The 21,591-nt window shown below is 49.6% G+C and overlaps 1 protein-coding gene across 1 annotated transcript; it reads left to right on the top strand.

The window, feature by feature from the left end:
- The first annotated feature begins 723 nt into the window (after positions 1–723).
- RXRB (retinoid X receptor beta) lies at positions 724–13,672 on the top strand. The gene is made up of 10 exons (XM_063938238.1): positions 724–975; positions 1,131–1,372; positions 2,391–2,544; positions 7,724–7,903; positions 8,950–9,101; positions 9,930–10,059; positions 10,355–10,487; positions 10,566–10,657; positions 11,187–11,292; positions 11,867–13,672. The coding sequence occupies exons 1-10, from the start codon at positions 960–962 to the stop codon at positions 12,012–12,014; spliced, it is 1,353 nt and encodes a 450-aa protein (XP_063794308.1). The 5' UTR covers positions 724–959; the 3' UTR covers positions 12,015–13,672.
- Positions 13,673–21,591: the final 7,919 nt, after the last annotated feature.

Raw genomic sequence — 21,591 nt, 5'->3', positions numbered from 1 at the left:
CGCGCACAGTGCGAGAGGCCCCAACTATAGAATCCTTCAAAAAAAGACTCAAGACTTTCCTGTTTACTCAGCATTTCCATAATGTCCCTTTAGTATCTTCATGCTTCTGTATTTTATGAAAAGCTTTTCTGTGCGTCATTATTTTCTGTACTATATTATGCTGTGTATCTGTTAAGCGCCTTGAGTCCTATTGGAGAAAGAGCGCTATATAAATAAAATTATTATTATTATTATAACTTCTGCTTTTGGCTGGGTGACCTAGTAATGGCTACAATGCCTTGTACTAGACCCTGACGTCAGGAAAGCATGTCATCAGTGACCCCCACACGCCAGGACCCCCACATACTTCATATACTACCAAATATACGTCTCATTAATCTCCCCAGAAAGGAAAAATATAAACATGTCCATATAAGGACACCGGAAGCGCCGCCATCTTGCTACACCCAGATGCAGTCTGGGACCACCTTGTGACCAACAGGCGGCCATCTTGCCACCCCCTTCTCTCACAGGGGTCACGTCAGGTCATTCCATGGCTGCGCGCCGCACCTGGCCACACCCGCCCTCCCAGCTCACCCGAATCTGCGCCCGTCACTCCCTGCTCTCCACCCTGTTGCCCCCTTGGCACCGCTGCTACAGCGGCCGCCACGGCTGCAGGCTACGCCCCGATCCCCCGGGAAGGAAACGACACAGCCCTGCGGGTGTACCAAGATGGCGGCTCTTCCGCTTCCGAGCTAGTCTGGGGCCGCGGGGGCCGCTGGGAGAGTTGGTGGCAGCGGGTCCGGTGCGGGGTGACCGCAGGAGACCCCGGAAACTGCGTCACCGGCGGCTCCTCATTAATATGCAGGCTCATTAGCATAATGGCCCGATCCCAGGCTGCGGGTGACTATAGGGATCGCGCGTAGGGACTGCGAGCGGCTGCCTGCCCGGGAGGAGGGGACACTTGAGGCCTGGACGGGATGGGGGACAGCAGGGGTAAGTGTCTGCCTCTATGTAGGGGGTGGGTGGCTGTGGCAGTGCAGCTGCCTGTGGGGAGGGGGGAGGACTACAAGTCTCAGCATGCTGGTGTGACATCATGTAGTATTACCATTGCTGCTGTATATGTGACTCTGTCTTTTTACTCCCCACAGTTTGTCAAAGCCCAGACACCTCCTCTCTCAGCCCGCCGCCTCTGGGACGCCCGCTCAGTGACACCCCTCCTCCGCCAGGTGCCCCCCTGCACCCCTCTATGATCGGATCTGCCATGACCTCCTCCGTTAACTCCCCGCTCGGGAGCCTGGGCTCCCCCTTCCCCGTTATCAACTGCTCGGTGGGGTCCCCCGGCATTCCGGGCACCCCATCCATAGGATACGGACCTGTCAGCAGTCCCCAGGTAACCAGTCCGCTCCCCGGGACGCTCATCTCTGTCCTCACAGCCACCAGCTATGACTATGGCCTTAATGACACGTTTAGATGCTGTGCGCTGTCTCTGGCTCATTTACTTTGCAGCGAGCGCTGTTTCGTAATCGTGTGTCGCAGTTTGCACGCGTTGGTGGTGCGGCTCTCTGGGGGGTTTTGCGGGGGAGGGGTGATATTTATCTGTTGATTTTGGGACGCCACAAAAAATATTTTTTGTAGCTTTGTTTGCTGTGCAGAACAGTTGGGGCTCGTATAAAACAGCGGTAACGTGAAATACTCCCGTTTATCATAGGTTCATTGAGAACCTATGATACTATTGTTTAGACTGTGGCTGGTGCTGACAGATTGACCCGTTCAGGGCTGTAGTGGGCAGCATAGCAATATGTATGAGCCAATCATATGCCGACACTGAACGCGCTGGCTGGTTTTCCAAATGTGCCCTGTCAGTAATAGTGGTCAGTTATAATACTGGGGAGGGGGGTTCTTGGTTTTCGTGCGCGAGCTAGATCTATCAAACTTTGGAGAGAGAGAAAGTACCAACCAACCAGCTCTTGTCTGTAATTTTTTTTCAAATATAGCGGCAGATGTATTACGCTTGGAGAAATGATAAATAGAAGGTGATAACGCACCAGCCAATCGGCTCCTAACTATCATTTTTCAAACCTATAATGATTGGCTGGTACGTTACCATATTTCACTTATCACTGCTTTATCTGCCCCATAGCCTGTGACATGCCAGCTAGGAGCTGATTGGTTGGTTCTTTTATCCCTCTCCAAGCTTTGACAAATCTAGCCTTAAATGTAAGATGTAAGGGCATGTTTATTAACGTTGTGATGAGGTGTGAAATCTGCGCCAGAACCTTAATGCAGGGAGCTCTAGTCTCCCCAGATATCCCCAGTAAAGCTGGCTTGGGTGTTACAAAACCAGTATTAAAAAATGTAAAAATTAATTTCTACTGAAAATTTTTCTTTTTTTACGTTCTATTTTCCAGATAAATTCCACAGTGAATCTCTCGGGCCTGCATCCTGTCAGCTCCTCTGAAGATGTGAAGCCTCCTCTGGGGATGAGAGTCATGCCCGGGCACCCCAATGGGGGAGGACTGAGTGGAAAGCGGCTTTGCGCCATCTGCGGAGACCGCTCTTCTGGTGAGGGAATGATGGGGTTTTACGTCTGTAAGGATTCCCTTGTAGGTGTGAGTGAACTACGCAGGGTCTGGTCTGTAAAATGCACCTGTTGCCAAGACGGAGGCCGCCATTTTGTCGGCTTAACTCCTATCAGGATACAGTCTCATTGAGGCACTGTTATGCAGCAATGTCACTGGTCCAGCTTTCCTCCGATGTCAGTAGATGACATGCGTCCTTCAATGTGGACCCGTCGTCAGTCAAATCGATGACCTGCGTTCAGTTGTTATGAGTAGATGACATCTGTTCTCTGTAGAGGGCAGGTCCATGGTTTCGGAGGAGGGAGAAACCAACCGGTGTGTGGCTGCTGCTGTAGTTATCTGTCATGTATACATACCTCCTTATACGTTCCAGTCTCCTTAGTATATCTCAGGGCTACATGTAGCGGCCAAAGGCACTGGTTGTGGATCTCCACCATATTTATGTGGTACGGCAGTGTGTATGCAGCCCAAATAACCACAAAGCCACTGTTTTACTATTAATGTGTGTATATGTGTATATATATATATATATATATATGGGCTGTGTGTTTAGATCAGGCATGTCCAAACTGCGGCCCTACAGCTGTCGAGAAACTACGCATCCCAGCATGCCCTGACTCAGCTTTAGCATTCTCTGACAGCAAAACTGTGTCAGGGCATGCTGGGATGTTTAGTTTCACAACAGCTGGAGGGCCGCAGTTTGGACATGCCTGATCTAGATATATAATATGCCCCTCCTACTCTCTCTCTCCTGCAGCAGGAAAGGAGTGCTTCGCTACCTAAACTGACAGCTAAGCAGGCACTTATTGTGGAAATACACCGTGTAGATTGATTGATTTACACCCAGGGGCGTGGCCAGTGATGTCATAGCAGCACTGTTGCCTTTCTTACTGGTATTGGATACTTTCAGTGCGCTATCCTATAGATGTAGGAGGAGCTACAGCTGTTTGTAAGGGATCAGGGAGACAGTACTGTACTATATACCAGAGCTGCAGTACAATGTCCTGTTAAGATGAATCAAGTTTAACTTCATGGTTCAGAACTAAAAAAAAAAGTTAATTAACTGTTTCACCTCCGGAGACTGAATTGTTAATTATAACTTGTTTACTCATAATACGGTACAAGGGGAATGACCTCTGCAGCTGCTCTCAGGCTCTTTATGACTTGTTGCTATAATCACTTTGACAGAGTTTTATCACTTGGTGTTCTGAGTGGAATTGTAGAATTTATTGCCGCACACGCTGGTGATGGTGTAATCCAGAGGTTCTCAAGGCACCCCAACGGTCCAGGGTTTAGGTATATCCATGGCTCAGCATAGATGGCTGCATCAAATTGATGGAGGCGCTGATTAAGTCACCTGTGGCCAAGCATGGCTTAAACGTAAAACCTGGACCGTTGGCAAGCCTTGAGAACCTCTGGTGTAATCTGTAGGTCAAAAAAGACGCCTAGAGTTGGCAGAGTTTCACAAGACCTGGCGTTGCGAGAGGGGCTGTTTGGCACAGCAGCGGTGTATGAGGGCACATCTGTATGTGATGCCTCTTCGTAGATTCAGGGATGTGTAGTATGATCACATCTAGGGCACAGTCTCCGATAGTGACGGAGGGATGCGGCTACTCAAAGCTCCATACAGGGAAACTGGGGAATCTTCTGGGCATCTCTGCTAGGAGATTCAATAAGCAGTGTTTTAAATCCCAGGTTAAGTGGGCGGGGTTAGTCAGTTACTGCCTGCAACTAACCTCCGAGGGTGCACCTAAAGCGGACTTCTGCTTGTAAGGTGTGTACAGAAACCTTCCGCGGTTAGTCGCAGGCTTTCCGCTGGCAATAATTGCATAGTTCCGGGCACTTAACCTGGCAGCGATGACTCACCGCTGGAAATAATTGAATAGTTCCAAGGACCTAACCTGGCAGCTAAAACCCTGCGGTCCCACTGCTACCCCATAGATTTATAGCCCCTCTAAGGGCTTAGTCAAACTTCTGGAAACATGGATGCACTGAACATGTGTTTTCCGTACACTTCTCCTGGGTTACAGTCCGCTGAACTGGTAGCGCACATTGGCAATTGTAAAATAGGGCGAGCGGTGTCCACAAATTAAAAAGGGCAGTGTTTTTGGGGTGTTGGTTCTCTGCATACAACCCACCTTAGTGTTCACTCTAGAGTGAACAGTGGGCAGAGCGCTGTCCGGGTAAATCGGGCACTTTTATGCATGCGCCCGAAAAGGTGGCATGGCCGGATGGGGAGGGGTGTGGTCTCGTGGGGGCCCGCCCAGCTCTTGTGGAGATGCTGTGCTGCCCTCCAGTTCTCCCCGCACTGTAAATACATGCCTGCAGTGAGAGCTAAACCGCAACTTTTCCCACCCGTGGGACGGCAGAAGGTAAGCCGTTTCAGCGGGGTGCCGCCATAAGGGCAGGAAGTGTTTTGTTTTTAACATTAGGCAGGGCACGGCACCCCGCTGAAACAGCCTGGCAGGAGGACTTCTACAGGCTATTGCAGCTGTACCATAATAAGGAGCACAGATTGTTATTTAGGTGATGGCCTTGTGCAGTGTGAACTCTAAACAGAGTTCTGTGCACGTGTGACCCTGCGTCTGGCACTCTGATACACCCAGCAAGCTCTGCCAGCTTCAGTGATTGCAAAGCCACGCTGGGTGTAGCTCAGTAACTGCAGGGCTGCAGCCACGTGGTTGGGGGAACCTGGTAACTAGATTACTACTTTTCAGGTGGTACACATGCAGTGCATTGTATCGGTGAGATTTGATTCATCTGTTGGATATAAAACATTTATTTTATATGTATTTTTCTGTTTCTGCAGAGATACTGCTATACTGTACGTGCAGATTGTTTTAAATGTGTTCTAGTGGTGTTTAAATATAGTTAGTGTCAGTATGTAATTATGTTGTGTCGTGTGGGTGTGTACAGTATGACAGATGGCCAAGTTCGGTCTCCCAGCCTGAGAAAATGTAGGTGGTTTTGGCCGTCCTCACATGCTGTGATTTCTCAGTAGTATTCTATTTTATTTTTTAAATATATAGACTTTATTAGTCTGGCAATTCCCACGCTGATTGTACGGCATCCAGATACACTCTCCAGCCTGCAGGCTAAGTACATGATTCTAGAGCAGTATTCACATGCAGCTGTTCTGCCTCCGATCTCCTGTATTGTACTGTGTGATAGCCTCTTGCACAGGAACCTGTCGCAGAGGGGATGCGTTTGGCATCCCCGGCGGTCATGTGACCAACACCGAAATCCTGACACCCCTCAGGAGACACAGAGCAGCACATCAGAGACCCCAATCTAGTGAATGAAATGTTGCTACTTTGGCCATTCTCAGCGCAAGTTGCCCCAAAGTGTTGGGCGTTGCCAATATGTAAGTTGGGATGAGGGGATGGCGTGGAGATACGGTAAAAGTTACGGCATCGGACAGGTGTATGGTATTTGTTACTCTGACCCCGCACAGCGACAGCATAATGTCTGGTGACAGGTGATCAGAATCTTAAAACTCGACTGATCTAACGAATTCTCTTCTTGGTGTCAGGATGGTATCGCACAAGCAGATTTTCCTGCTCGGACAGCTTTGAAAATGTTATATTTTAGCGTTTAGGGCTGGCAGGAATGAACAAGTGCTTCATAAACCTCTATTTTATTCCTGCTGTCACATAAGCAAAAAAAACTGTTCCGGTAATACGTCAGTATAGTGATTTTCCTGCCAGGAGGATAACGCAGTGCAAGGCTGGTTCTGCTTGTGCGACACTAGCCTTGGGGTAAAGGAAAACTCCTGTGCATGCTGATGCGGTCCCCATGCAGCACGATACTAGTGTCATACAGTTAGTAACCCTGTACGGCCTCGCAGTTACATCGGTAACTACAGCCTCACAGGAGTATAATTATCCTTCTTCTATTCCCAGTTACTCTTCAGCATAATAGTTTAATGCTCTTCGTTCATCGTGTGCCTCTCTGCTGCCACCCTGGGGCCTTTGCTGTATAATACTATTAATATGATTAACATCTTGTGGCTTTAGTCCTAGGCTGCTCTTCCTGTACTCCAGGCAGCCCAAAGCTATTTGGTTGATTTAGGATGTACAGTCTTTTCTGCAGCAGTACCTAGAGCAGAGGTTCCCAAACGTGGTCTTCAAGGCACTCCAACAGTCCAGTATTTAGGTATATCCTTGGCTCATCACAGATGGTTAAATCAAATTGTCTAAGGCGCTAATTAAGTCACCTGTGGCCAAGCATGGATACATTTCAAACCAGGACCGTTGGAGTGCCTTGAGGACCACGTTTGGGAACTTCTGGCCTAGAGTCTTGTGTGGAGTCCAAGATGTGCAGTCTCCGTGATCCTAGGCTGCCGGAACAGGTGACGGGGGTGGTGGTCAGTTACCTAGCTTACTAGCAGTAGCGTAACCATTGGGCAGACTATACAGGGAGGTACCGTGTTCTATTCTGACCAGGGACCCTATATGTGTTGAGTTTATATGTTTACACGCTTGTGTTGGTTCTCCCCACCCACTCTCCAAGGATGTACTAACAGTTTAGTTGAATTCAGAGAAATGTGATCCCTGCGTGTATATGTGCAGGTGATAGGGAATATATATCTAATGGGCCAGGGACTGTGGGAATGATTATGTACTCTCTATAAAGAGCTGCATTTTAGATCTATAATTAACATATATAAATATATATGAAATTCTCAGCCTAAGGGCGGGGCGTAATTCCACCTGGGTACGGCGGCCTAGCGGAATGCCGGCCAAACTCTGATATTCTTGGAAATGATGTATTCTTATTGGTTACTATAGGCAAGACGAGCTTTAGTAAGTCTACCCATTTGTGAGTGACCGTGTAGTTTGAGGCTGAACCGCTCCTGGCTGGAATAAGTAGCTGCTTCATCCAGATCTCGATGGGTCTCTGGCTTGCTAGATGTCCCTTTACATGGAGACTACCCTTAATGGTGTAGACGCTACAGAGGGATAAGGAAGGGGCTTCTTACCAAAGCCTAGGTATTTAGAATTGATCAGAGTTGCAGTATCCCAGTCTACATACTGGAGTCTGTTCCGCAGTAATGCCTTCCACTTGGTCAGCCAGATAATGGACAAGTTACAGCTTCATGGCTGTGTCATTTCATCATATCTGTAGTAAGTCCGTGTTTGGTTTGCCCATGTGTCCCGCAGGGAAGCACTATGGTGTATACAGCTGCGAGGGCTGTAAGGGCTTCTTCAAACGGACTATCCGCAAGGACTTGACCTACACCTGCAGAGACAACAAGGATTGTATCGTGGACAAGAGGCAGAGGAACCGCTGCCAATACTGCCGATATCAGAAGTGCCTGGCTACGGGCATGAAGCGGGAGGGTAAGTGTGGCCGTTATACAGCTTACTGTGCACTTGTGTTGGGTATTCTCTCCAGTTCCGGTATGAACGGTCGACCATGTTATGGTCGACAGTCATTAGGTCGACCACTATTGGTCGACATTGACATGGACACATGGTCGACACATGAAAATGGATGACACGTGAAAGGTCGACATATGAAAAGGTCGACATGAGTTTTTTAACTTTTTTTGGTGTTTTTTGCGTGAAGTGACTGGGAACCCCAATTAGTGCACCGCGTCCCCTCGCATGGCTCGCTTCGCTCGCCATGCTTCGGGCATGGTGCCTTCGCTCGGCACACTTTACCGTTCCAATCGTAGTCCATGTGGATCGTAAAGTATGGAAAAGTTCCCCAAAAGAAAGAAAAAGTTTAAAAAATCACGTCGACCATTTTCATGTGTCGACCATGTGTCCATGTCGACCATGTCAATGTCGACCAATAGTGGTCGACCTAATGACTGTCGACCATAACATGGTCGACCATGTGAACGGATACCATTCTCTCCATGGAAGCGGTTATAGGGTGCCACCTACAGTTTCTGAGCATGAACTGCACCCCGGAAAATGGCCATCTCTGCTTCTGCTCTTCCTTACAGCGCAGCTAGAGCCTAAGCCTATGTTGTACCTCAGTGGTCTCACTGATGTACTGTTTACAGCAGGGGTGGGGAACCTTTGGCCCTCCAGCTGTTGTTGAACTACACATACCAGCATGCCTTGCTACAGTTTTGCTATTTGGCCATGCTAAAACTGTTGCAGGGCATGCTGGGCAGTGCAGTTCATGCATGATCCCAGATGCGTGGGCGCCTCTGCACGGAATTAGATTGCTAGCTCTACTTGGCCAGGAACAGAAGTTTACTATAAAAAGTTGCTCAGTCTGTATTTTTGCAGTTTGATGAACAGCGCAGTGAATTAGGAAAACATTCCGTAGTTTATCTGTAGGTCCGTGGACTGTTCCTTTATCTGAGGAGCGCACACAGGTTTGTCTCTTTCTGGTCACCTAATACATCTCTCTGATTCTTACCGGTCAGCGGTGCAAGAGGAGCGTCAGCGAGGACGGGAACGTGATGGAGAGGTGGAGCTAAGTGGGTCAATAAACGAAGACATGCCCGTAGAGAAGATCTTGGAGGCTGAGCTGGCAGTGGAGCAGAAGAGTGACCAGAGCCTCGAAGGGGGCGGATCTGTAAGTAAACCCCTAGGAGAGGGATAGTTGAGTCCTGAATAACATCGTTTCCTGTAGTAAGCTATGCTGAGCTTTATGGAGTTGAGAGAGCACATACAGGCCATCACATGGAGAATTGCACCTAGCTGGGAAGTGTGACTTGTTACATTGGGCACGGCATTGTGGGGGAAAGCCAATTCTGAGCTCTCTGCTGTACAGTAGCCGATACATAAACAAGAAGTAATAGTGTTGGTTGACGAACAAGTTGGCTTTTAGTCCTTCCCACTAGAGCCCAGCCTGGAGTCAGTGCAGTAAAACTACATTCTGTACATTCCATTGCTGATTTCTATCTTTCTCATTTTTTTTTTTTTTTCTCTTCTTTTCTTTTCATTATTTGCACAAGACAAATGCCTGGTAACAATGTCCATATGGTTATGGGTTGTTCCCTTCCCCTCCCCCTTTTATTTTTTTGTGTGCGATAGCAGATGAGTGAAATATACAAGAACAATATCCCATTTACTTAGAACGCAAACATGACGACACTGGCGGCGAACGCAGGCCGGTTCTAAGCACAGGAACGATCGCCAGTTACCTCTTCTTTACTGATAAGAAATGCGTGCCAGGGGATGTTAAGGCATCATGATTCCCAGAGTGTTTCGCTTCAGTTTGTCAAATGCAGGAATGTAAATTTTATACACAAATACACATGCTATGAAAATAGCGAGCGCTCTGTGGTGTGTGCATCTTCCCTCATATTTAAGAGCATGTAGAGGACACTGGAAATCAGATTTCCTCTGTACTGGGCCACCTAGAGTTCTGCCTACTTACCTCCTATCTCTCTATCTCCAGCCCAGTGATCCAGTTACAAACATCTGTCAAGCTGCTGATAAACAACTTTTTACTCTTGTTGAATGGGCAAAGAGGATCCCCCATTTCTCTGAGCTGCTCCTGGACGACCAGGTTATTCTGCTGCGAGCCGGTAAGATCTGTTTTGCTGGTATGGTGTTGTAGGATATAATAAAGGGGCTCTCCAGCTTCAGGGAGTTTTGTGGTCCCGGGAGGGCCGTCAGTTTTTGCTACACTTGAGCTTGGCAACGGATAATCCCAGCTACGTGCACTGTGTAATGAGATATATAACCAGTAAGTTGTTTCTCTTATCGGATGTCCACTGGAAATAAATCTGCCTGGGGAATAGTTCTCCCTGAAGGTGGAGTGCTTCCTTACTTTCATGCATCGTCCTGTATGGAGAGTCATCCTTGGTTTTCTTTCCGCAGGATGGAATGAACTCCTCATAGCGTCCTTCTCCCACCGCTCTATCTCTGTGAAAGATGGCATCTTACTGGCTACCGGGCTGCATGTCCACCGTAACAGTGCGCACAGTGCCGGCGTAGGGGCCATATTCGACAGGTAAACGTGAACCTTCCAATTGTGGCAAAATGTTACAAAAAAATGTGTTGTCTTGCTTGACATGCCGCTGTTTTCCAGAGTCCTTACAGAGCTTGTTTCCAAGATGAGAGACATGCGTATGGATAAGACGGAACTAGGCTGCCTGCGAGCAATCATTCTGTTTAATCCAGGTAATGTCTCTAGGGGGCACTGCCTTTATCACCTGCAGAGTTTCCTCCAGTGAATGCAGAGTTCGGGCGCCGCTGCAAAACGGCTCATGTACAATAAAGTCTGTTTTGCTTTTTAGAACGGTAGGTTCCCCTCTGCTTGGATACAGCAGGAATATTTCCCAGCAGCATTTGCAACTAAATGCTTCATTTCTCAGCTGTTTTTACTTCTGTGTGAAAAGCGGTCATGCAGCAACGCTTAGGAGCGGTGACTGTACAGCTTAAGATGGGGGGCGGATGGCGCGGGTGCTGTACTTGGGCAGAACTCTGCTGGGAATTCTCTTCAAGAACTTTTGCTTTGGAACATGTTAAACTCTGCAAACAGAACTGGTAGACTATTTAACACTGAGCCACATAAATATTACTCCTGGATCTATTTTAAGGTTTCCAGTGTTCACAGGGCAAATAGACACCTGCTAGGTTTATTCAGCAGTGAACGTTTTCTGCTTTTATGGTCTTGATTTCCATAATCTAATCGCTTTCTCCTTTTCAGATGCCAAAGGGCTGTCTAACCCGGGTGATGTGGAAGTTCTAAGGGAGAAGGTCTATGCATCATTGGAGTCTTACTGCAAGCAGAAGTATCCAGACCAGCAGGGAAGGTGAGATTGGTGTGCTTGCCGGAATATATCTACAGATGGAGCCACGCTCACCTAGGCTTCTCTGCTGCACATAGGCGCACCAAGGGTTATTAGCATAAGCCTTTCATCTATTGTTCTCAGCTGCAATACAATGCAGAGAGAACAATACAGCAGGGGATTAAAGGGGGGTGCACACGGAGCGATGTTCAGCTAATTTCTAAGCAATCTGACTAGATTGCTTAGAAATTAGCTGAACATCACTCCGTGTGTAGAGGTGACGGCGACAGCCATACGCAGTCCCGTGCGTCGCTATCGCCGGTGCTAGATTAGCCTGCATGATGGCACAACCTAGCAGGTCGCTCATTTCACCGCTGGGTGAAATGAGCGGCCCTCCGTGTCCGTCGCCCACCCTCGGAAATCTCCCCGTCAGTACGGCCCTTAAGTCTGACTGCCCTGGCTCAGTTAATCCTATTAAAGGCAAAGATGAGGGCTCCATCTCTATCTATCTCATTTACTTCTGGACCTGTATGGATGATTTAAGATATGCTGTGAGAACTGTGTGACTATAGTTTTGCTTTTTATGTCGCCCATCGAGGTTTGCGAAGCTGCTGCTCCGCCTCCCCGCCCTGCGCTCCATCGGTCTCAAATGTCTCGAACACCTCTTCTTCTTCAAGCTTATCGGAGATACTCCAATAGACACCTTCTTGATGGAGATGCTTGAGGCCCCTCACCAGCTGTCTTGAGACTGTTCAAATCGGCTGCAGACTTGTGCTCCATCCCCAAGAGACAGCTAGTATACATAATCCAATAGGCCGCTTCCAAATGGAGATGTTGGCACTTCACAAGCTATCCCAAGAGACTGCTTGAACTATTCGGACTGCTGCTCGACTCACCCCCACAGTCCTTGGTACACTCTCCTGTAGACTGCTTCCAAATTGGGATTGTTAATTTGAACACAGCTGCTGTGTTTCATCGTTGGTAGACAAGCACTCTTATGGGCATGGAAACCACCAGGAGATGATCTGCTGCTCAAGAGACTGCTGCCGGTAGGCCTCCACGGATCATGAAGAATTGAGTCTACTATCCGAGTTTGTGCCAGGGATTTTTCCTTTCCTTAGGAGACTCTCCTATGCAATACCCTCGAGTATGGTCTTGAAGTGATAACTATGCTAAGAATGGATGTCTCGAAAGAGCTCCCCCAGTGGGTGAAAATTCCAGCTTGCCCCTACCTGTTCCGGAAAGATGGCCAGCTTCTTCTGGTTGAGAAGGGCTCTTCTGAGGGCTTTGAACTCTATGAAGGAGAGATGCCAATTCATAGCCATGTTTATTCTTCGTTAATCAAGCTGGAATATAGAGACTGCTTATATGCACATGAGGAATAGACTGCTAAATTGTGATGTATAACGGGAGCTGATGGGGTTGGTCATTGGTTTTGGTTAACTTGTAATGAGTCCTGTTTTAATCAGTGGACGTTTCTTTTTTTCGGGCCTAAACTGACCCTTTCATCCCACCTCCCCATCTCACTGATTTTGAGTTGCCCTATCTAATTACTGCACTTGTTAGGGTAAAGGGGAGATTACTGGGGTTCACTGTAGGGTGAAGGGGACCTCCTATTAATGGTTGAGTTCATTTAACTTTTTATTTTATTTTTTTTGGGTAATGACTGTTCTGCTTTTTGGGGTGCCTTTGAGGGTAAGGAGAGGACCTCCGCACCTCATTCTTTTACTGGGATGGGATATGTAAACTTGGGTTGACTGTCCCACTTGGTTCAGCCAGTTCCCTTCAGATCATTTGTTTTTATTTGGAAAGATGATTATATTGCACAGGATTTTAGGAAATTTGTTAAATGAACTGTTTGTTTTTCCCCCTCCTAGTACTCTGGGTTGTCTGACCCTGTCCCTGCTGAATGGATGAATTAAGGGGCTTGTTTTGCTCCACAAAATAACTTTATGGTATCTCTATAATAATTTCTTGGGGGTGCCAGATTTTAAGAAAACGATAAATTCACAGAACTTTCTGCTGCTAGAACTGTTTAATAACGCTATACGTTCCCTTCCTGTTTACCCGTTCTCTTCTTCAGTCCTAATAACTCCTTTTTTTTTTTTTCATTTTATATTTTTTGGGGTCCTATCTATTCCCCCTCCCTTTCTCCATTCTATTTCTCTGGTATAAAATTTGTGCCATCTTGTAAAAAATAAAAAAGTCCCAGCCCCGAATTCCTGCAAAGAGAGTAGTTCTACACACAGAACTTGCCCACACATAGTTATATACTCTCTAGGAGGTAGCTCCTTGTGGGAGGAGTCAGGTAAGACTCCTCCCATCTGCGGCACACCCTCTTACTATGCGCTCATTCATTATTCCTGTTGCTTGGAATGAATATTAAAGAGAATTTTGCTCTGTCTTTTGCCTCTTTTATTACTGTACTTTTGCTCGTTGCTATACGGTTCATGGCTGTTCGAGTGCAAGTAAATATAGTCTACGAAACAAAGTTAACTCGCGTCCTGTACGTCTCCATTACTGTGCCTGTAGACCTATTTCAGTGATGTCACAAGCCCGAATAGTATTTCATGGCTGTGACTGCTGAACCCTGGCTTTTAAACGAAATTTGCTGGACTCAAAATTGCTGAAACCCACATAATATGCTGTGTGTGTAATGATTATAATTTACTGTATTGTTTTTGTTTTACATTCAGAGAGTGAGTTTTGTGTACATACAGTCTGCTTTAGGTTGGTCCTCTTCATATCATAGTAGGTCAATGGCTCTCTCCTTCATCCACTAGGGTACGCTGGGGTGTTTGCATTGCGTGGTTTCGGTATGAATGGTTGACATGCATTAGGTCGACATTGACAAATGGTCGACATACATTTTTTAACTGTTTTTTTAATGTAATTTTTTCCGTAACATGACCAGGAACCCCAATTAGTGTACCGCGTCCCCTTGCATGGCGAGCAGCGGGCAAGGTGACTCGCTCCGCTAGGCACAGGTTACTATTCCCAGTCGTAGTCCACGTGGATGGCAAAGTATGAAAAAGTTAATCAATTTTTTATTTTATTTTTTTAAAAGCCATGTTGACCTTTTCTTGTCAATAGTGGTCGACCTAATGAGTCTCAACCTTAACACTGTCGACCACCTGAACGGATACTGCTTTGCGTAATGACACTAGATCCGGGGGGAGATGTATTGAAGCTTGGAGAGAGAGAGAGAGCGAGAGAGAAAGTACTATATAATAAGTGTCTGTCACTTTACAGGATGTGGGTCTATGTACTAAGCCTTGGAGAGGAGAAAGCGGACAGAGAAACTACCAACCAACCAGCTACTAGCTGTCATTTCCTAACGGGCTGTAACATGGCAGCTAGGAGCTGACTGGCTGGAACTTTATCTCTCTGCTCTGCAAGGCTTAGCACATAGACCCCCCCCCCCCCCCCCCCCCCCCCCCCGTGTTTGAAAAGCGACAGCTAGGAACTGATAGGTCGGTACTTTACCTCTCTCAAAGGCTTGATGCATCTCCATAGTCGGAACCTGATAAAGGCTGCAGTAAGCAAAACACAACTCTACTTAAAGTAGAGATGAGCGGGTTCTGTTCCCTGAGAACCAAACCCTACCAGACTTCACGCCTCGAGCCTGGATCTGAGTCCGGCTTGGGTTTTCCCGCCTGACTCGGAAACCAGAACGAGGCAAAACGTCATCATCCCGCTGTCGGATTCTCGCTGGGTTTGGATTCCGTATAAGGAGCCGCGCGTTGCCGCCATTTTCACTCCGGCATTGGAGAGTGTAGCGGGAGGACGTGTCTCCGTTCTCAGTGTCCTGCATCAGTAGAGTGGTAGTGTCTTGTTCTGCATCAGTCCAGTCACAGTGGTGGTGTCCTCTGCTGCCGTATGTCCAGTGCTGCTGTATAAGTCCAGTCCATTGCAGTGGTGTTGTGTTGTCCTGCATCAGTCCAGTGGTGGTGTCCCTGTGCTGCCGTATATGTCCAGCCGTATAAATCCAGTCCAGTGGTACTGCCGTATAATTCCAGTGATACTGCCGTATAAATCCAGTCCAGGGGTACTGCTGTATCAATCCAGTGGTACTGGCGTATAAATCCAGTCCAGTGGTACTGCCGTATAATTCCAGTGATACTGCCGTACAAATCCAGTCCAGGGGTACTGCCGTATATGTCCCTTGTTACTGCTGTATCAATCCAGTGGTACTGGCGTATAAATCCAGTCCAGTGATACTGCCGTATATGTCCAGTGGTACTGGTGTAGAAGTCCAGGGGTACTGCCGTATAAGTCCAGTCCAGTGGTGGTGTCTTGTGCTGCATCAGTGCAGTGGTGGTGTCCTGTGCTGTATATTATTTGCTCCAAATAAAAGGGGTTATACACATTACTTACATTTTTATCCAAACATTTTTTACAGGGTTTTCCCTGAGTGGTGTAGGGTTACGTGCGCCTGTGCTGCATATTATTATTATAGCTCCAAATAAAAGGGTTATTATTATCCATACGAGGTGGCTCATCGCGCCCTACAGGCGCTCTTCACACCGTCGGAAGGGGCTACGCCCCCTTAACCCCTGCACTCCTTTCTGGGGTTCAATATATGTATTATATGGAGTATTACCTGCATTCCTAGTTTTGTTAGTGTTTAAATATTGCACAACGAAAGGGCGTCAGATGGTGAAGGGGGCGTAGTCCCTTGCAATGGGGAGGGGGTATGAAGGCGCTGCAGGTGGGGTAGGGTCGGGGGTGTCGCAGGTGGGGGATGGCAGGTGCGGGGCTGTTGCGAATGGAGGAGGGGTTCCGGAGGTGCTGCAGATGGGGAAGGGGTGGGTGCTGGTGTGCAGTGGATGGGGAGGTGTCCAGGGGGTGCGGCGGGTGGGGGATTGGCGGGTGTGGGGCTATTGCGGATGGTGGAGGGGTTCTGGAGGCGGTGTGGATGGGGAAGGGCCTGCTGCGCGGGTGGGGTAGGGGATCCAAAGGTGCAGCATGCGGGGGAGTGCCAGGTGTGGAGTGTGGCGGATGGTGGAGGGGGTCCAGAGGTGCTGCAGGTGGTGGAGGGGTGGGTGGAGTAGGGGGTCTGGATGCAGGGGAGGGGGGCGGGGGGGCGCTGTGGGTGGGAGAGGGGCAGATGCTGGGCTGGTGTGGATGGGGTAGGGGTTCCGGAGGTGCTGCGGGTGGGTAGGAGGTGTGGAGGCGTTGCGGGTGGGGGAGGGGGGTACAGCGAATTGGGGAAGAGGTCCAGAGGAAGGAGGGAGGGTCCGTGTGTGTGTGGGGGTGCCACGGGTGGTGGAGGGACAGGTGCGGGGATTTGCGGCGGATGGGGGAGGGGGTCTGGAGGCGCTGCAGGTTATGGAGGGGTGGGTGCGCGGGTGGGGTAGGGGTCTGGAGGTGCCGCAGGTGGGTGTGGGGGTGCAGCGGAGGGGATGCGGGAGAGGTGGGGGTGCTGTGGGTGGGGGAGATGCGGGTCAGGGGCTGTTGCGGGTGAGGTAGGGGGCCTGGAGGCGCTGGGGGAGGGAGGGGGTGCGGTGGATGGGAAGGGGCTGTAGGTGGTGGAGGGGGTCTGGAGCTGCAGTGGGTGGTGGTGGGGTGGGTGATGCGGGTGGGGTAGTGGGTCCAAAGGTGTTGCGGGAGTGGTGGGGGTGCAGGGGATGGGTCCGGGGGTGCAGGGGATGGGGGAGGGGCAGGTGTGGGGCTGCTGCAGATGGGGGAGGGGTTCCGGAGGCACTGCGGGTGGGGTAGGGGGTCCGAAGGCGCAGTGGGTGGGGGTGCCATGGGTGGGGGAGGGGCAGGTGTGGGGGATGGGGAGGGGTCCAGAGGCGCTGCAGGTGGTGGAGGGGCGGGTGTCGCTGTAGGTTTTACAGCAGATATCAGTGCACATAGTCTCTGTGGCAGTTAGTGAGGGTTGCTGATGGTGTAAGAGGGGTGAGGTGCCAGTACACAGACAGGCAGTTAGAGAGCAGGATGAGGGTGACGGGTCATAGTGATGGGGAGTACTTAGCAGATATAGGGGTGGGGTACAGGTGTGATGTCACAGTGTGTGTACCTTTGCTCTCGTGTGAGGTAAGGATGTGCGGGTCGTGGTGGCCACTAACCTCCTGGCTGCTGCTGTGAGATGGTGACTGCAGAGGGAGGGAGCTCCGACTCAGCAGCAATGGGTTGTGGTGAGCATTCCTTCCTGGCGCCGTTCCACCGCACACTGTCCGCCCCGTCTGACGGGCGTCATTTCTCCATCCTGCCTGGCAGCGTCAGCTGCTGTGATCACGGAGCATGAGTAAGCGTCCGGAGCGCTGTGGGCGGGCAGGCATGGTGTTTCCCTGGAGAGGTGCGGTGCGCGGCCTTAGGCTGCAGACAGAGGGAGCTCGGCAGCAGCAATGTTGATCAGTGCGTGTCCCGTCCTGGCGCTGTCCCGCTGCACATGCTCCACACCGCTTGCCGCTGAGCATGGCAGCCCTTGTCTGTGTGCTGAAGATGCTGATATAGCGGTGCCTGAGCTAGCGCTCTCTCCCTGGGGTGTGGGTGTCAGGCGGCAGGTATGGTGTGTAGCCAGGAGAGGAGCTGCGGGCGGCGTCTCGCTGCCTGCAAGTACCCTCCACATCAGCGCTGTTCGCCTCCCTGCAGGTGTCAGTGGCCGTTGTGTACTGTTGCTACCACTGGCCATCCTCACCTCCCAAAGGCCTATACTGTAAGGTAGGGTCTTGTACCTGACTGCTGCTGGCACTGGGTATGGGGTAGCTCCCTGCAGCAGATGCAGTTGACTCCGCCCAGCTCTGTGACTCCGCCCAGCGTTACGGCCAGGCACAGAGTCACAGATCTGGGCTATTATATAGGAGATTCATTTCTCTAACGTCCTAGTGGATGCTGGGGACTCCGTAAGGACCATGGGGAATAGACGGGCTCCGCAGGAGACATGGGCACTTTAAGAAATAATTTAGATTCTGGTGTGCTCTGGCTCCTCCCTCTATGTCCCTCCTCCAGACCTCAGTTTGAATCTGTGCCCGGACGAGCTGGGTGCTGTTTAGTGAGCTCTCCTGAGCTTGCTATAAGAAAGTATTTTGTTAGGTTTTTTTATTTTCAGGGAGCTCTGGCAACAGACTCCCTGCATCGTGGGACTGAGGGGAGAGAAGCAGCCCTACTCTCTGAAGCTAGGTCCTGCTTCTTAGGCTACTGGACACCATTAGCTCCAGAGGGATCGTACACAGGATCTCGACCTCGTCGTCCGATCCCAGAGCCGCGCCGCCGTCCCCCTCGCAGAGCCGGAAGACAGAAGCCGGGTGAGCATAAGAAGCAAGAAGACTTCGAAATCGGCGGCAGAAGACTCCAGTCTTCACTGAGGTAGTGCACAGCACTGCAGCTGTGCGCCATTGCTCCCACACACACCTCACATACTCCGGTCACTGTGAGGGTGCAGGGCGCAGGGGGGGCGCCCTGGGCAGCAATTAGAGATCTCTTTGGCAAAAGTTTAGCATATATACAGTTGGGCACTGTATATATGTATGAGCCCCTGCCAAAAATTGTACATTGAAGCGGGACAGAAGCCTGCCGTCGAGGGGGCGGGGCTTCTTCCTCAGCACTCACCAGCGCCATGTTTTTTCTCCACAGCACCGCTGAGAGGAAGCTCCCCAGCCTCTCCCCTGCAGATACACGGTAGAAGAGGGTAAAAAGATAGGGGGGGGCACATAATTAGGCGCAAAAATCAATATAAACAGCACATTCTGGTACACTACTCAGACCGGCGATTGTGTCGGCATGGGTTCATAGCGCTGTAGCAGCGTGGACAGGTACCTTATCAGCAGAGATTGAGACCCTAGTGTGTATATATATATATATATATATATAGATATTGCTGCAAGGGAGAGGGAGCCGTAAATTCACTGTGAGGTGAGAGCCGTTTGTTGGTATGGACGGCTAGCGGGGAGAACGAGCCCGCGGCTGCTCTTAAGATCTCTGTGGATGGTATGGACGGCTGGCAGGGAGAACAAACCCGCAACTGCTTCCAGAGCCGGATACCTTGGCAAGGTGTGCTAAAGGAGGCGTGGCCTAACGCGTTTCGTCACGTGACCCGTGACTTTTATAGAGCATCAGTGGGCACTGCAGGATACACGGCCGAGGACGCTCGGCTCTGGACCAGCCCACACAAGGAGAGGTATCAAATTTGTGCTCATTATCGGGCTAACCCGCTTTTGATGTTATGGGACATACATCCAACTGATCTTTCATTGTGTCTCCAGCATCCAGCTTTGTGGCCATCATCCCGTGTTTATTTGCCACTTATTGCTCTGAATATCAGCTGAGCTCCATATTACATGTGGACTTTCATTCAGAGAACTAAACAGCTGTTATCTATTGAATTGGATATATTGATTTAAGGTGTGCTCTCAATTTTAAAACATTTTTAATGTTGCATTATTACAATTTGATTACTAATCAATTATTTTATATTTATGGTTAATAAATCTATTCTTTATACATCGGCTCTCCTACTTTTTCATTGTCTTTTTCCCTGATATTTTGCGCAGCTGATTCTTCTGTTATAATACCTTCATGTCCCCATTTATCCACCTCATCAGGCGTACCTCAGATTTGCGGTGCAGGATTGTCATAACCAATTTCAGATGTTGCCGTTTGGTCTCTCCACGGCCCCGAGAATTTTCACCAAGGTAATGGCGGAAATGATGGTGCTCCTGCGGAAGCAAGGTGTCACAATTATCCCGTACTTGGACGATCTCCTCATAAAAGCGAGATCAAGAAAGCAGTTGCTGATCAGCGTATCACTTTCTCTGGAAGTGTAACGGCAACACGGCTGTATTCTAAATATTCCAAAGTCGCAGTTGGTTCCTACGACGCATCTGCCTTTCCTAGGCATGATTCTAGACACAGACCAGAAAAGGGTTTATCTCCCGATAGAGAGAGCTCAGGAGCTCATGACACTGGTCAGGAACCTATTAAAACCAAAACAGGTGTCAGTGCATCACTGCACTCGAGTCTTGGGAAGGATGGTGGCATCATACGAGGCCATTCCCTTCGGCAGGTTCCATGCGAGGACCTTTCAATGGGACTTACTGTACAAGTGGTCCGGATCACATCTTCAGATGCATCGGTTAATCACCCTATCCCCCAGGGCCAGGGTGTCTCTCCTGTGGTGGCTGCACCTTCTCAAGGGCCGCAGATTCGGCATTCAGGACTGGGTCCTGGTGACCACGGATGCAAGCCTCCGAGGGTGGGGAGCAGTCACACAGGGAAGAAATTTCCAAGGTCTGTGGTCAAGTCAGGAGACTTGCCTTCACATCAACATCCTGGAACTAAGGGCCGTATACAACGCCCTACGTCAAGCGGAGACCCTGCTTCGCGACCAACCGGTTCTGATTCAGTCAGAAGCCACCAGAATTCTTCGCTGGGCGGAGACTCACGTAAGCGCACTGTCAGCAGTGTTCATCCCGGGAGTGAACAACTGGGAAGCAGACTTCCTCAGCAGGCACGACCTCCACCCGGGGGAGTGGGAACTTCATCAAGAAGTCTTCATGCAGATTGCAAGTCGGTGGGAACTGCCACAGGTGGACATGATGGCATCCCGCCTCAACAAAAAGCTACAGTTGCATTGCGCCAGGTCATGAGACCCTCAGGCGATAGCTGTGGACGCACTGGTGACACCGTGGGTGTTCCAGTCGGTCTATGTATTTTCTCCTCTTCCTCTCATACCCATAAGAAAAAGAGGAGTGAGAACAATACTCATTGTTCCGGATTGGCCAAGAAGGACTTGGTATCCAGATCTGCAAGAAATGCTCACAGAGGACCCGTGGCCTCTTCCTCTAAGACAGGACTTGTTGCAACAAGGGCCCTGTCTGTTCCAAGTCTTACCGCGGCTGCGTTTGACGGCATGGCGGTTGAACGCCGGATCCTAGCGGAAAAAAGGCATTCCAGATGGGGTCATTCCTACGCTGATAAAGGCTAGGAAGGACGTGACAGCACAACATTATCACCGTATAGGGCGGAAATATGTTGCTTGGTGTGAGGCCAGGAATGCCCCTACGGAGGAATTCCAGCTGGGCCGTTTCCTTCACTTCCTACAGTCAGGAGTGACTTTGGGCCTAAAATTGGGTTCCATTAAGGTCCAGATTTCGTCCCTATCCATTTTCTTTCAAAAAGAGCGGGTTTCTCTACCTGAAGTTCAGACGTTTGTGAAGGGAGTGCTGCGTATTCAGCCCCTTTTGTGCCCCCGGTGGCACATTGGGATCTTAACGTGGTGGGAGTTTCCTGAAATCCCACTGGTTTGAACCACTCAAAACGGTGGAATTGAAGTATCTCACGTGGAGGGTGGTCATGCTACTAGCATTGGCTTCGGCT

Source organism: Pseudophryne corroboree, chromosome 8 (assembly GCF_028390025.1).
Source record: "Pseudophryne corroboree isolate aPseCor3 chromosome 8, aPseCor3.hap2, whole genome shotgun sequence".
NCBI lineage: Eukaryota > Metazoa > Chordata > Amphibia > Anura > Myobatrachidae > Pseudophryne > Pseudophryne corroboree.
Note: the sequence above shows the minus strand (reverse complement) of the source record. Positions and strands in the feature narration are given on the sequence as shown.